The following is a 17,111-nucleotide window of genomic DNA, read 5'->3' as shown; positions in this document are numbered from 1 at the left end:
ATTCATATATATATATATATTTATATATATATATATATATATATATATATATATATATTTATATATATATATATATATATGTGTCCGTTAGCGCGATAACTCGAGCAAAAATGATCCGATTTTGATGAAATTTGGTACAAACGTGTAAACCTACGTTTATTCGAACGAGTTCGCGAACCAGCATGATCGGACCATGGGAACGGGGGTTTATGGGGGCTGTTATGGGGTAAAAATGGGTTTTTCCCATTTTTGACCCAAAAAACATAAAATTTTGCAATTTCTTTTGAAACTATTTTGTAGAGCTTAAAAAAACAAATAATTTAGTATATTGAAGCGTTATAATGCGCCTAATGGTTACGGAGAAAATTCCAAAAAATTGTAAATTTAAAATTCCCATGTTATTCTTATGGAGAATAAGTAAACTGTTGTAGTTTGCTTGTTTATAAACATATTTTGCCCAAATTTGGAAAATGTTTTTATTTCTTACTAACTATTAACATTTTACATAAAAAACACTTTTACCCTCCCTGTTGCAGCAAACCTAAGTATGTTTTAAACTGATTCTTTTTAAATAGGGAATAAATGTGATAATTTTAAGGAGACATTTTAGTGTAAATCCATTCAGGGAAATGGAAATTCGCTTAGTCTGCAGGTTTGCTGCGGCGGGGGTATTATTTATATAGATTTAAAAAGTGGCAGCAACAAACCGTATTTAGTAGATTTAAGTATTGAGTATAATCTAAAAAAGAATTATTTTGATATAAAACATATACCATAACCTCCGCAATTTTATGCAGATGATTACAACTGTGTAAATAAATTGATAATCAAGCCACTATGAACAGAGATATAGCATATTTTGTGAGCGCAAACACGGAAACGCCATAAGACGTAATAAGTAAGAGAGAGACAGCTCAGACGTTATGTGGTGGGGGGAGCGCCGAGTGGCCGGACCGAAAACCCAGCACACAGAGCGCCATCCAGTTGCAGTAATAGAGATCGATGGATACACTCATTTTCAGGCAAACATACACATTTTGACACTAGCTCGATGTAATGATAAAACAATACATTAATGTTTCTAAGAATGGTAGGGTTAGCTCAAAGAAATTTTAAATAGTGATTTCAAATTAGGAGCCTCAAAATCATGCAACCCCGTATAAACTCATTGACGGTAGGACACAGAATAACCAGTCAAATTCAATAGCTTTTATAAAGAAGTATGTGATCTTTTTACAAAGCCACCACACTATAGTGACATATTATTTTCTATTATTTATTTCATCATTGTCTTTGTTTCTACGGTATAAATTTTATATACCATCCAATGATGAAAAACCATAAAGTTATTTTTGGGATTTAACATTTAATTGCTGCGTTTGCATAATACAAGGGTAGGTGAACAAAATCAATGGGGATTATTGAAAGACATAATGGGATTACAGTCAGGTAAGGTTTCTCGGGGTCGCTGGTCTCTGATAAACACCTGACATTGGATATGTCAGCTGTCCGGACTGTTGATCTAGCATTTATTTTAATCCTGACACATTTCAAAAAAGGAAATTGTGGTTAGCAATTTGTTTTTAGAATAGGGTTCTCAAAAGGTTGGAATAAAATCTAATATTGAACATTATTATTGTGTCAAATAGAACGATTGAAGTTATGGTGGTCTAGGTTTTCTAGTATCGTGTAAAGTTATTGTTTAGCATACGATACTTGCATAGACTAACCAACACAAGTAGACTTCCCATCCCATTGTACATTTTGAAGCTCGTTTTTCGTGTCTAATTCATGTCCGGTGACACTGATTGCTACAAAACAACTGATTGGACAAAATTTTGTTTCTATTATTTTTGAGTTAATTTCATGATTTTAGTGCTTTACTGTTTTGTTATATAACTAGAAGATGCGTTATTGTTTACGATTATATCATTTTATTTGGTTGAACGGGGTTTTAATTGACTGAAATAATAGAGTTTATTGTTTTTATATTCATATGAGGGGGCCTTTTACAAAACACTCATTTTGAAAGGGTTTGAAACATGTCTTCAAAGCAAAACAAATAATGAAATACCCTTTTCCCTTAAAAAATATATTCATACATAGCTTAAAAGACATCAAACCTAAGAAAACACTGTAAAAAGAATATGAATATTTAAGATAATTTTTAACTACATATCAATAACATCATTTTTAATGTTTTTGTAAGGGAATGGCCCAAACACTGTTCTTACTATCTTAATGTCAACCTTTTTGCTAGATAACATAGTATGGTATTAAACATACTGTCTACTAATTTAGAGTATATAAAGTATGTCGATAGTACAGCATATCTACCTACACTATAAAGAGTTATGCTGTACTCAGTGGCGGTCCCAAGGGGGGCTACAGGAGATAAAGCCCCCCCCCCAATTATTGGACCCTGGAAAAATTAGTTTGAACATATATTTCGTCCTAAAAACTTAACGGAACTTAACGGACACAGTTCTAGACGTTAAAATTGCTTAACAAAGGCCACCTTAAGGCTTAAAAAAATTTTGCAAGGGAGTACCCCTCGACCCCCCTTGGGAAACCCCCTGGTAGCCCCCCATCCTCTTAACAAGGTCCTATAACCACCAATGACTGTACTGATTCGATACTTGGGGTATCGACCATTTGGTTGCGATATTATAGTGGTCACAACTGCAATTCCGATACCATATCAATACCAAGCACACAAAAATTTGTGGTATCGCAACGTCCCTAAACGTTAATAGATTCCAACCTCTAAAAAACAAGAAAAGACAAATACCTACAATACACGTAGCACGTATACTTACATTGATTGGGATGGCGAGTTGTTTCCTCAGTTGAACATCATATTCCATCAACTCGGGCACCAGACACCAGTGGTCGGGAGTGTCTGCCATGAACAGCTGGTTGAAAGCGCAGAAACCACACGGTACACAAGCTGGTAGACACACCAGCCAGACCAGCAGCTTCTGGTATCTGCCAAACTCTCCCACTTGGGGCAACAAATCGTCCAAGTCCATTCCATCCTGGATTCAACTCAAGGTAAAAGCTTGGTAGGACTTCAAGGTGATATAAAATATGTAGAACCCATACTTCAATTGGTAAGGAATTATTACATTTATTTGTACTTCTTTTGGTGTCTTGCCAGAGGAAATAAAAAATAAATAAATCTATGACGACAAACAAACTTAGTCTGTGCTTTCTACAATAAATAACCCCAGAGATAAAAAACGATTATTCACTTTAAACAAAGGAGTCTAAAACACGAACAACTCTAAAGTACCGCATGGATTATTTGGCTTTTATATTTCTTTATTTACGACATAGCCTTCATTTTGACATACCTACCGACCATTCTATGTATATTTAGGAATTCCATCTTCAAACATCACCTCTTATCTTTTCTTTACTACAGATTTCAATTAATGGTTATGTTGTGTCGAGTTTGTTTTCAAAAGGAAACGGTTTATATCAGTTTTGATTCGGTTCTTTACCAAGGGACGTAAAAAGCTCTGTTGTATCCATTAGAGCTTTTTAACTCATTAAGTCCTTTAGATTCGTCACCTCATAAACCATAAACCATAAACCATAAACCATCCTAAAAAGAACTCTATTCATGTTGATGAGAAACCTAAGCAAGGTCAAAGATGGGTTGTAGCTCACTTAGTCACCTACACTATCAAAGCGAAGTTGGATGACTCCGGTCAAACTGTCATTAACTACGCAATAGTCTGAAATCCTTTCAATCTGACTAAGAAGAAATTTCCCTTACAAGTTACCTTTGCCATGACTTTAAATAAGGCATATGGTCAGACGCTAACGAAGGAAGGATTGCACTTGCACATGCTGGACCCAATTGTTTACACATTCAGTTTTATGTGTCTTGGTCAAGGGTGCGTTTTTTCAGTGAAAACTAAAAACAATCAAAGCCATCTACACAAAAATCGTACATGGCCATATAATTACTTGAAACATAGTGTTCAAAGAGGTTCTGTAAACATTTAAAAACAAAAACAACAAAACATTATATTTTAAAAAGATAAAATATCTAAAATTTAAAACTACATCAACATCTATTCCTGAAGTAAGGACTCAAGATACTTAAATCAATGATGCACTTACCACGCAGTAATAACTGTATGTTGTGTACTTCAATAAGTGGGATTTGAGAAGGATACAGTTTGAATTCTTCGCACAGGTTGGCTAGTACCCTAGTACTTATTATTTGAAAACCTACTATCTATTATAACCACAGTCCTCGACTACCAGTGGTCGAGAGGTGATGCTTTGATATTAAATAAGCTTTTGAGGATTTGATAGGGAACCCAGTTCAAGGTGTATTAAGTAAAGAGCATGCACCAAAAACAACAAACTTCGATTGATTTCTGGTTAATATCATCTGCACATCTGTTCTTGATAATTGGGCTTTAAATAAATTATTGGGGCAAAGAAAATCAGTTTTTAAGTTCCGCAACACAACATAGTTTTGTGTCTATCAATTACTCTCACAACAAGTTATATTCACATGACAATACATTTTTCTAGAGGTTAAAGGAGCCAAAATAAATTTTTGAAATCAAATGAGAGTTCTGCACATATTCACATCGGTGTGAATTTTGGCAGTTAACTGTTGATGCTGTTAAATGTATTGAACTATTTCGCAGTTGATTGGTTTGTCGTTTGATTGCTAGAGTATCCTTGATCCAGATCATAATTTGTCTTGAGAAGTATGGACTTGTCATCAAAAAGGTTAGCATTTTTATACATATTTATCTGTGCCATACAAGAGCTAGGCATTAGTATGGATACCACAATATTTCTCAAATATAGCGTGTTGCCGAAAACAATATAGACTGCTTTGTTAATATTCCTAATTTTTTAAATACAAAATGCTGTAAATCTTTTTTTTGAATTTCTGAACTAAAATACAAAATCGTAGAACAGTGGTATTTTCAAACTAAAACACGGACCGTTTAAAAAAAATTTTCAGACAAAATGTCACACCCAAGCATGTTTAATGGAGGACCTTTTATTAAAAATTTAACAAGTACAAGGGACAAACTTGGGATATTGTAAGATTGTGTTAATTTGCAGAACTTTTCACATCACTAGTACTAATGCTAGCTAGATGGTACAGAGCTCACATGTTGTTGTTGTTTGCGAATGTGTAGCTGAGGTTCCTCTTTGCTGGTCATTCCCGGGCTGACTGCCGAGGAAGCCTTTCAACATCCCCTACTTACTCTCCCCTTCCTTCCACTATGGTTTACAGCCAATAGTTTTAAAATGAATGAAAAACACGAAGAGCTTATACAGGGTGATTGATATAAGTGTACGAGCTGTTTTATTCAAAACTTTAAGAGATATCAAAATAAGTTAAGTGGCAAGTGCCTTGGATTTTTTATTTTAAAAATTGTAGTCGTCAAAAAAAATATTTTAGCCGCCTTTTTTCCAATATGGCCACCAACTTTGATTTTTCTTATGGAACACCCTGTTTCAAAGATAATAATGGTTTAAGTTTATAAATTTCGGCATGAGAAAGAGTTTCGATAAAGGCCTAAGCAAGCATGCCAGCTGTTTTACTCAAAAAATATTTGAAATGTCACAACTTTAACCATTATTATCTTTGAAACAGTTAGGTTTATGAAAAAAAAAAAAAAACAGAGGAGTAAAATTGTCTAAAAATTACATTTTCTACCTGAATACATCATAAAATACAGGATGTTCCATAATAAAAATCAACGTTGGCGGCCATATTGGAAAAATGGCGGCTAAAATATTTTTTTTGACTTGACTAAAATCTATATATATAAAATCCAATGTATGTATGTTTGCTTGTTCTTTATGGACTCCGAAACCGCTCGACAGATTGTAATTAAACTTTCAGGCATTATTAAGCATTATTCAAGGATGGTTTGTGTGAAGTTTGGTGCAAATCCGTCAAAAGGGCTCCGCCCCAGTGGCTCTGGAGTTTCCCATGTTAACCTTATGAGTACTCATATTTAAATGGAATTAAAGAATCTTAACAGCTGGTTCAACCACAATTTGATTCTGTGATGTTCAATAGCATTAAAAAGTTAATAGGTTTACCAACAGGGTGCAGCACTATTATTTTTTTTTTTATTTATGACAACAGCTAATTTGCAACCAAAACGCGAGTGAGTGTAGCGAATGAGCTAACCTGAAGGTAAGTGAGCGCAGCGAACGAGCTCCAACCTAAAGGTGAGTAAGCGTAGCAAACGAACTTCAACCAGGACGTGATTGAGCCATGCAAACGAGCTCATCTTGAAAATGAACGAGCATTGACATAAAACCATATTAGGACAGGACGACGTCTGTCGGGCCAGCTAGTTTTCAAAATAAAAATCCAAGGCACTTAGCATTGAACTTTTTTTGATATCTCTTATAGTTTTAGTTTTCGAATAAAACAGCTGGCACACTTATATCAATCACTCTGTATATTCACAAGATCGTTTTTAAATGCATAAAATTACCATGGGTTCAAATCAATTGTATTGTTGTAACGTAACTTGGAACAATCAAATAAGTCTGTAGTATATTGTAAAAAGTGATTATAGTTTATTTGTTGCTCAGGACTCCATTCTTGGCCCTTATATATTTATACAGGGTGAGTTTTAATTGCCCCCCCCCCCAACTTTTTTCTACATTTTTCAAATATTAATCGCAGACCACTTCCAAGCATTGTTGGGTACTAAGTACTTCATTTTGACAAGGTGGTCATTTCCGGCCGCCATCTTGGATCCGCCATTTTGAAATGTGATAAATTATTCTAAATATGAAGGGGGTGTTGTGACCCATCATTTCGAACTACTTTTTTAAGCTTAACTCAATGCTGCAATCCGTTTTTTGTTATCAAGTTGTATTTATGAAAAATTCCAACTTTTTTGTTAAAAATGTCAATATTTCAAAATCAAACATGATAACAAAAAACGGATTGCAGCATTGAGTTTAGCTTAAAAAAGTAGTTCGAAATGATGGGTCACAACACCCCCTTCATATTTAAAATAATTTATCACATTTCAAAATGGCGGATCCAAGATGGCGGCCGAAAAAAATACATCCGTCATAACCAAGTGAAAATAGGTCGACAATGACTGGTAGTGTATACTTATCTTTATCTAGCACTATTTTGAGATTTTGGTCTTAGATTGTAAATGCACAATGTTAAAATGGGCTAAAAATAAAGTTTTAAAAAGGCCTCATAACTTTAGAATGGATCAAGATTTTTTAAAACGGTTTGTGGCATTGTAATCAAGGTAAAAATTTAGTTCTAAATAATGGGTCACAACCCCACCTTTACATTTGAAAAAAATATTTTGCATCCAATATGGCGGATCCAAGATGGCGGCCGGAAATGACCACCTTGTCAAAATGAAGTACTTACTACCCAACAATGTTTGGAAGTGGTCTGGGATTGATATTTGAAAAAAATGTAGAAAAAAGTTGGGGGAGACAATTAAAACTCACCCTGTATATGTTAATTATCCATGCTATTCATATGAACACCTTTTGTTAGGTGCCTCTCTAACAAGCCTCGTTGACTAAGAAATTTCAACTTCTTGAGGACATGTAATAAAAAGCCTTTACCATAAGTGTGGTAAAAACTAAAGACTATTTTAGTTTCTGGCATCCAATGTGAATGGAGAAATCATTTTATATACAAATTCAATTTCAATTAATTTACAAAGTAATTTAACTACCTAGGAATTGATACTCACTGATTCACAACTTAATTGGCAAATAAAACAAAAACTAAAAAAAGGCAATGCTTCAGCAACATTTATTCTTACGGTAATTAACCTAGGATAGGCGTACTAAAGTCATAGCAGTATGTCCAGGGGCGTGCCTACCGGGGGGGACGGGCGGCACCGGACCCCCCCAGGGATAAACATTTTTTTATATTAAATTCCTAAAATAAAAATAGTGTGATATTTAGCACTTTTTTGTTTTTGTAGATAGCCTAAATCAGCAATATTAAACAGGGATTTACCAAAATATTCCCAGGGAAACCGGTAACCCGCTTGGCGCCCAGGAAAGGCCCTAGCCCCCCCCCCCCCCCCCCCCCCCAGGACAAAATCCTGGGCACGCCACTGAGTATGTCATGGGTATTTTTATAATTTGTTATTGTAATTCACATTTTAATAGCTTGTGATAACTTATACGCTTTATTATATTTTGTGCCCTTTGATCAATAAATATCTCAGCTCTTGACACCATGCAGGCACACAGGGAGTAAATAACTACACACCATACTTTGTAGATTCTGCATCTTTATTTCCATACAACTATGTATTTTTTTTAACACAAACAGTTTTGTTTCATTTAAAAATAATTTTGCTAGATTTTAACAAAGTAAAGGTCTTTTTAAACAATAAAATTCAAAAACATACTTAATAGACGAGGGAATGAAACTTAAACGATTACCTTTTGGTGGGGACGAAAGCAAGCTAGAGCAGGGAGCTACGGGATTGGGTCGCCACCGGATACGGATATGACCAGCTGAACTGTCATGGCACTGGACTCGCTCACTCATTCACTCACTCATACACACTCACAATGGTCAACAATAACAGACATACGTACTTACAAACATCATTGATACAATGCAATTATAACTTCCATACCTTTGGAAGTGTTTGGAACACACTTCGGCTGGCATAGACTACACACATACGAGGGACGCATTATCACACTATCAGGAATAAATCAAGTATTCGGGCGATGGATCGCCGATCACAGTGTAATTTTAATGGTAGCTCAGGTCAGCTTAACCTATTACTAATTACCTAACGCATTCTAAGTTAGTCTTATCGGTTTATCAAAATATAACCGTCCTAAATTGATCCTTAATATACATATGATTAGTCCAATCGTATATAAATAAAAGTACAAAACATATTAAAATTTTAAAAAGTATAAAATTAAAAATTCGTTCATTAACCAAATGGTAAGGACAAATATAAACGCAACGGGAAACATTTTTGTACCGGCAATGACTAAAAGGAATACAATGAGTCCGCGTAAGAACTTTATACTAACCTATCAATCACAGTAACATTTGTGGCATTTGTCAAAATTTATTAAATAAGATAACCTAGTGTTTAAGTCGTTTAGCTTATTTACCTCCGAATAAAATAAGTGGCTTAAGTATATTTAGACAATAAACCTGCTACGGAAATGAATTTAAATTCGACAAGTAATAACATTTACAATAGAAATGGTTCAAAACGAGGTTAAAACATGGAACAATTTTAATAAGGAAACAAACTACAATAGACATGACTGAGTTAAGAAGTCTTCTAAAGACTAGGTCGCGATTGCAGTCAAAACAACTTTGATTATTGCTTTAAACTAAACAGTCTAATTTGGACAATCCTACTTAAAAATTAAATTCACACTAAACGACGTGCGAAAATCTTTGGTTGAGGAAGCAACAAATTAACCTGAGCTATAAACCAAGGCACTTCAGTCGAATGTAACAAATGTTTTTTATCAGAAGAGTGAAGCACCTGTTGTAGTCGGAATGCATCGTCATCTCTCAGTAACCAATTGTAACACTGGATATGTTAGACGTTTTGCCGGATACAGAGCTGACCGAATTAATTTTCCTGAAGATATAAACAAGGATAGGGAGTCCGCCCCTCTTATCACACGCATACGTTCGTACGCACAACACTGTCGTCACTTCACACTTTACTTGCACTTCACTGGTCGGAAACTGCTGCCTGCTCCAACCAGAGTTGTGTGGGGTTTTTATGCAGAAGACAACCAAAAAGTAGGAATACAACGACAGTCGGTCCGTTTCTACATTCTAGGTTGGATCTGCAAAGAGGGAAAACTTCTTTAAGATAAAAATTCTACAAATTTAGCTAACACAGATATTTTGGTATTTTTTTCTTTTGACTGTATGTGATTTTGTAAAATAATCAAAAAATTGTAAGAGCTCTTTAATAATGCTATTTTCCCCACTTGTTTTGATTATTGAGAATGCAACGTGATATTTTAACAGTACAAAAGCTGGAAATTTATCATTTTATTTTTTAAATCAATTTGAAATAGAAAGGATTCAAAAATATGAATCAGACAGCATTTTTATAAGCAGTGGCAACTTTTCCCATTCAGTCATCAACTGTATCATTTTCACCTCGTTTCAACCACGCTCCTTCCACCAGTCATACTGCAATCGCTAAAATCTCACAATAATGTTAATATTTTGTAAGATTCTCTGCAACAAAGGTACATTCACAGCCTAAGTTACTCAACTTTCTCCTCAATATCACCCAAGTTATATATTTGTACAACATAGATCATCAGTTTAGTTAAATAGTGAAAATAAAAAAAATAGTCACTGGAACACTGAATAACAAAATAACCATGTACATTGTACAATAAGGAGCTTTGGTTTGGGTTTATGTAAATGTTGGACCTGCAATTTGGTCTTCTGATATCACAGCTCATAATTGGTTGGCTCTAAAAAAAATAGGAAAGTACTTTGCTTTGCTCTGAATTTGTTTAGTATTATTAAGTAACTTGAAGTAGTTGTCCAAAACCGCTTTCAAACACTACTTGTTGTACTTTCAAACAATTTGCTTTTCATAGTTTGTAAATTAAAAACTTTGATTTATCTGAATGAAATGTTTTATATTTATCTTAATAGTTTATGTTATATTATTATATAAATTAATATTTGTTAAATGATTGTCGAGTTTGTTGCTTTAGACTGTCCCAAACTATACAACAATTATAAAATGAGGTTGAAAAGTCATAATTAGTTATTGTCCCTTGTTCATTGTTAACAACTCGTGTGTACTTAGTAGTAACTATGATTTAAGTGCTTCTAATTGCCAGGGAAAAATTCAACAATCAAGCACCAAGTTAAAAGAATTTAAGTGTTGTTCTTTTAGCTAGTCATTGTATTAAACAGCTCTACAAATTTAAAAAAAAAAAGTGAAAAAGCCTTTTGCAAAAAGTAAAACAATTATTCATGTTTCATTTTATAAAACAATAGCTCTACAATAGCTTAAATCAGAGCTAGTTAAATTGCAACAGACTTTGAACTAAAAGACTTTATTTTTAAACAGAATAAATAATACAATTAATTTTTGCTATTCAAGCCTAGTTAGCATATTTTAAATGTATAACCAACAAAATAATAAAACATAAAAACATAGAGATTCTCTGTAATTATTAATAGGTATATTTTATTATTTTACAATAGACTGATGGTCCAAAACTAACTGTTATGTGTATATTGAATTTAAAATTAACTAAAAATAAGATTATAACTTGTTACAAGGAATTCTAAACCTTATTTACATTGTACACAATCTGTAGTTTAAAAAGTTTAATATATCCAGAAACAGATTTATGATCTTATACTCAGAATCACTCATGAGTAGAATGAGATATTTATGATAAAACAATATTACGATTGCACAATTAAAACCTAGTAATTTTAATTTTAACTATATTACAATCATGTACAACTTTTGATTAACAATTTATTTTAAAATTACTAAAACACAATCAAAAGATTTTACAGATATTATAATTTACAAATAATGTACAGATATACAATATAAATTTAGTGAAAAATATGCACATTGCAAATGGAAATATTTTTGTGGTTCAGTCTTTGACTCTCTTCAGCCTCAACTTCGCTAGGACCTAGTCTACAACAGAAACCAGGAAAATAAAGTTGTGCGTGCAACAATACATTAGCTACTCATAACTATGCGTTAACAACCTGCAGTAAACGAAAGCAGGGAATTGTGCTTTAACTTAATTGATAAATTTGTCAAATGTTTACCATATAATGTATTAATAAATAACAGGAAGTGTTCCAAAAATATTTAGGCCTACCTATATAAAAAGTATGTAAAAACCTTGTAAAAAGACTGTACTCCACTTGAAACATTCCAAGGTGCAAACGTCATGCAAAACTAGAAGTAAGATTGAATTAACAGACAAGGACATACATCGGAGAAGGTGAAACCCCAGTCACTCTACAACGCATCGGACTTTCATCTCAGGGACCCTGCACGCTCAAATTCAATGGTCTCGCACTAGTGACACAACAACACCATCATCAAAACAACCACTGACCTATTAGTGAGATACTACAAGGGCTGTCCGTAAATTAAGGTCTCCATAATTGAGCTCCTGTAACAGCTGATTGGGCTAGCTCTAATCTGAGATCACCGTTGTGGTACTTTACTTCATCCACAACCATTCTAGATCAATCCTACCAATATGGAACGATATAGTCTAGTCATAGTATCTAAAAGGAAGTGAAGGAAAATCTGTGCTCCCGCCAAGTATCAATCATGTTCTATGGTTAAAGGTGTTAACCACTATTGAAGTCCAATTGATCGAACAGCCCCAATAATTGATAGACGTATATGAGGAAAGCGTTTGGACGTTAAAAAATATGAAGGGAGCTCGCAGGTTGTCGTATTTCATCAGTATAGTTGGAGGCAGTGACCTAGATTGAGGGAATTTTGCATGCCGATTGCAGTGTGACTGAACATATTTTAACTTTTTAAGGCAACATATTTCAGACGATTACCAAAGTGACAGAGGTGGTCTGTATAAAACTACCAAGGAAGAACAACGGTAAATCCTAGTAGTCTTGCCAACCAGTAAGCAATCATTCATAAACTTGCCTCAATGAAATCTGATCAACACCCCCAGTCAGTCTAATTTTACAAATGTGTACAGCCATCTGACAACTTTTTACGCCACATTTTTTAACTTTTTAAGGCAACGTATTTCAGACGAGGTTGACCCCCATTCTTCATCAAATTCATATTTGGCAGGAGCGTAAATTTTTCTACACAACATTATCACCTACTTTGATGAGACTAATATGGGTGAGATTCACTTAGAACAGTAGTGCATGAATTAAGAACTTGTCTCAGATTTGATCCAACTCAATTGGACACGACAGGAGACTTTAATTTACAGACAACCCTCGTAAAATGTTGACTTGTGATCCTCGATTCAAGATTTGATTCTGATTCCAGAAGATGAAAAGTAAATAAAAAAATGTAGCAGTTTAACACTAACTAAGAAAGATTCATAAATTATTTGCAGTCCTTCAACATTTTAAAAGTTTAGCGCGTAGTATTTATTCATAACAATCATAATAATAGATTCTCTATTCACCTAAGCTATAACTGAATCTGCAAGAGTATCAATTTTTATTCAAATAAAAAAATTTAAGACTATTTATCTTTATTCCTGAATTTTATTGCAGTCCCCTAGTTTTGGCTTTTTTTACGCCAATCGATCTAAACCTTAAAACGGCACTGTGTTTGCGTGAGATTATCACAATTTTCTGCCATCTCAGAGATTGGTTTGAACTTGGAAGTGATCACATGCAGAATATTATCACAAACATGAAAGATCACAATTTTCCTTCACAGGAGATTTTGGGATGGAACAGTCATAATATTGTATTGGTCATAATCCATGGAATTGAAGAATCAAGAATCAAACTCGGATAATTCCTAGTAATAAGTGTAGAAGGTATACAAGAAGTTATCTGATCTAATCTTTAACCAATCTTATGACACAATGAGTTACAGATCGAAACCTTAAGGTACTGAATGTAAACCAGAATGGAATAATTGAAAATATAGACACAGTCCTCTTGGAAAACTTGTTCTGACTGTTTTTGTTAAAGTTCTTTTTTTATTTATTAGTTTTTGTAGGCTAAAACTTGTATGTTTAAACTATTGTAAACAAGTTGTTGATATTTAGTAAATCAATTCGTAGCATTTTCCGAGCAAAACATTTTTATACCCAGTTAAATAGTATTAAGTTTAACAAATAAGGGTTTTGTTCTTAGGGGTTCTTTGTACAGTAGACTGCTGGCTCTATAGAGTGGTGGGAAAGATTAAACAAAGTTACAAAAAGTCTGTGAACAAGCCTTTCCCATAATGGAGTGGTGTGTGTTTTTAACTGGAATATGTATATCTTGTACTAGGTCATTTAAGTAAAGAAAATGGATAAATCTACATCTTTAAATATTAAAGTCTTCTACTAGTTTGCCTTGTTTACAACTTTATGAGGAAAAGTTGTTATTTTCATAGGAAATTATTTGGCTTAAAAATATTTTTTGTTTGTTTATCAAGTTCAAAAAAGTCTTGATCATAGAGGAAATAGCTACTATGCTTTACACGGAGAGAATAAAGATCCAAGACATAAAAATAATTAATAATAAAATTAAAAATTTAAGATCGCTTTTTGCAATAGAGGTTTTATAGATTAAGTTTTCAAATTGAGCTTAATAATAGAAAATCGCTTGAAATAACCAATGCATTTTGCAAGACATAGGGAAGACTATTTCACTCAGTTTTCACTTCTTATTCCTTTTTTTACACATCACAATCTGATGATACATTTTAACTGATAGAACAAAAATACGTCAAATATCATTTGTAGTAATACATTTACACGTAATACATTTACACTTATATTGTAAATACCTCAAAAGACGGTAAATATATATATATATATAAGATGGTAAGTTGTGATCGATTTTGATTGGACACTCTAATCATCAGACAAAATCGGCGATTGGCACTCGTACGATGCTTTTTTTACAAGAAATTAGGTAATTTAATAACACGTACGATGCTGATCGAGGAATTATTTAATACGTTTTAATCGGTTAGGAGTTTCTTCAAAAAACTTCATCTCACTTGACTACTTAAACAGGATTTTAACGCTCAGGGTTAGTCTTCAAATTCAACCATATGAAAGTACAACAAACACGCAAAATGCAGGTAGCATGGAAAAATATTATTTACAGTATATTCTACTGAAGAAGCTGATGAAATATGAAATTTGATGTCATTAAAAGTGGTGAAAGTATTTTCTAAGCAAAGTTAGTTGTGGGTGTGTTCCTTCATCCTAATTTATTCCGAAACGTGTTTTTTCCACACAAACCAACGATTTTAGTGCCAACACCAACCATAATTTACCCCCCAAGGAAGATTTTTCTTCTGCAGTCCTTTGCCCTGTCCCCTGGAGGCCAATTTGGCCCAAATATTCTTCTGCAGTATTGTAATACTAACCAGCTAGAGGTGGCAGCTTTGAGCTTCCTCATTTCCTTGGTAGCCCAGGTGGCCAAAGTCTTGGTTTTTGAAACTCTAGATCTTCTACCCTGAGTCAGCAGTTCATTCACCGGATCAACGTCAAGCATTGCAAACAGCTTTGAACCAAATGCAGAGCAGAGGTCCCTAAAATGTTTAAAACATAACAACCATTATTAATTTTAAATTTAAAATAACAACAAACTTAGAAAGGTACAAGCAAAGTATCCAGACTAGATCGAGGGGATCAAAAGGGAAAAACTATCTTTGTGTGCAACCACAGAAAACATACTACAATAACCCAGAATGCCAAACGCATGGTAAAAAACATTAAGTGTTTTTTTTTTTTTTTTTTGTGGCAGCACTGCTATGCCGAGTGCATGGCAATGCTGGTGGCGCCACCTACGAATTGACAGGCAAAGCTCTCTCAAAACACTTAATGCTTTTTACTATGCGGTTGGAATTCTGGGTTATAGTAGTATGTTTTCTGTGGGTGCAACTCAAAAAATGTGACATGACGAGCTAGTTAAATAACAAGCGATAATAATAATTTATATTTATTTACAACTGTTTTCACGCATAAACTCACAAAACCAAACCAAATACATAAATTTTACAAAATATAAATTTAGGTTATTGATTACATTCTGCTTAAAAATTCTGTATGAAATCAAGTTTTGGAGTAGCTGCTCAAACTCTGAAACCATAAACGGAATTCAAAAAAGAATTCTTAGAACTATGAGATTTTCAAAACCCAGATAATCTTGTTAATCACACGACCCCAAGAGATGATCAGAATTTTGCCACGATCGCAGAAGACGAAAATTATGCCCATATGACCAAAGATGATTAGAGTTTTGCCGCAATCACGGAAGACGATGGTAATGTTTCTGTGACCAAGGGAGACGATTATTTTTCTGTTACCACTGAGCAGTAATCAGGATAATGTTCTGTGACTGTGAAAGATATTCATAATTTCCAGTGATTGTGGAAAACGATGAAAATTAGACCAAACAGTTATACAAACTAGGTTTGTTTCGTTCAAGAAAAGGCTCTAGGCCAAGATTTTAATTTTCATAATAAAGAGATAACAGCTGTGCTTACACTTGAAAAACTCCTAGGAATTGAGATATTGTCTTACGTATACGTTCTATCGCCTACCTGTATTTATTCTTAGGTAAGCTAGATGTTATCCCTTCATTTTACTAAAGGTTTAGTGTACTGACCCAATCAGCCCAGCACACGCAGCAACGTTGCTATCTGCCTTATCAGTGTCACACGCGACCAGTGTGATGAACTGAATGATGAACGGTACGTGGGGCTCCAACAGCAAAATATCAGGGTTAGGCGTAGGCCCATCACCCTTCAACCCCTGAATAATGCCTGTGTATGCCTCCAATATACCTTCCCTCAACTCATTCAGATACTCCAGCATGTCAAAATCAGTCTGCCAACATACATGACAATTGTATAAGCTTCTGACAATTGGAAAAAACAAGGCTTCATTTCTAAGATGTTATTAGTTTTGTATTTTTGGATTCAGCAATCAAACTTGGTACTATTAATGTGTTGGCTACCAACATGAATTTTTAGTAGGGATGGACGGGTCCCGAAATTTCGTGAATTTTTCGGGAAAAAAATATTCCCGATTATCGGGACGGGATTACATTTTATTCGGGAATTTTTCGGGACGGGATTTGGTCCGATCGTCGGCGATTTTGCCGCTTTGCGAGTGACGATGACGTCGCTATTGCGAGAGATGTTAACGATAGGTCCGCGAACGCAGGAGACGAAGCCATAACAACGATCGCGCCGTCGCGCCGTGACCGCAGAGTCATACCGACGACCCCCCCGTGATCGCACCGTGACCGTGGAGTCATACCAACGATCAATTGACCGTGACCACGAGTCATACCGACAATCACCTCGTGACCGCGGAGTCCCACCGACGATCGTGCCGTGACCTCGGAGTCATACCGA

At 34.4% G+C, this 17,111-nt stretch overlaps 2 protein-coding genes across 4 annotated transcripts in view; both read right to left on the bottom strand.

Moving 5' to 3' along the window:
* Window positions 1-5,208, bottom strand: part of LOC129000039 (carcinine transporter-like) — a 34,221-nt gene extending 29,013 nt beyond the window's left edge. Inside the window, exons 1-2 of the mRNA XM_054426888.1 lie at window positions 5,157-5,208; window positions 2,820-3,038 (exon numbers count right to left, since the gene is read on the bottom strand). Coding sequence (XP_054282863.1) covers window positions 2,820-3,038; window positions 5,157-5,207 — 270 coding nt within the window. The 5' untranslated portion in view covers window position 5,208. The remainder of the gene's footprint in view (window positions 1-2,819; window positions 3,039-5,156) is intronic.
* Window positions 5,209-8,282: 3,074 nt separating this feature from the next.
* LOC128999480 (importin subunit beta-1-like) overlaps window positions 8,283-17,111 on the bottom strand; it is a 33,248-nt gene continuing 24,419 nt past the window's right edge. Inside the window, exons 14-17 of one of the 3 annotated variants that reach the window (XM_054426024.1) lie at window positions 16,358-16,578; window positions 15,114-15,278; window positions 12,009-12,095; window positions 8,283-9,852 (exon numbers count right to left, since the gene is read on the bottom strand). In XM_054426024.1, coding sequence (XP_054281999.1) covers window positions 12,059-12,095; window positions 15,114-15,278; window positions 16,358-16,578 — 423 coding nt within the window. In that variant the 3' untranslated portion in view covers window positions 8,283-9,852; window positions 12,009-12,058. Of the gene's footprint in view, window positions 9,853-11,390; window positions 11,703-12,008; window positions 12,096-15,113; window positions 15,279-16,357; window positions 16,579-17,111 lie in introns of those variants that run through there. The other 2 variants (XM_054426025.1, XM_054426026.1) reach the window with 2 other exon arrangements.

The sequence above is a fragment of the Macrosteles quadrilineatus genome, unplaced genomic scaffold (assembly GCF_028750875.1).
Source record: "Macrosteles quadrilineatus isolate MER2022 unplaced genomic scaffold, UCM_ALF_1.0 Scaffold_8__2_contigs__length_117827958, whole genome shotgun sequence".
NCBI classification, from domain to species: Eukaryota; Metazoa; Arthropoda; class Insecta; order Hemiptera; family Cicadellidae; genus Macrosteles; species Macrosteles quadrilineatus.
This window is presented reverse-complemented; position numbering and strand designations above follow the sequence as displayed.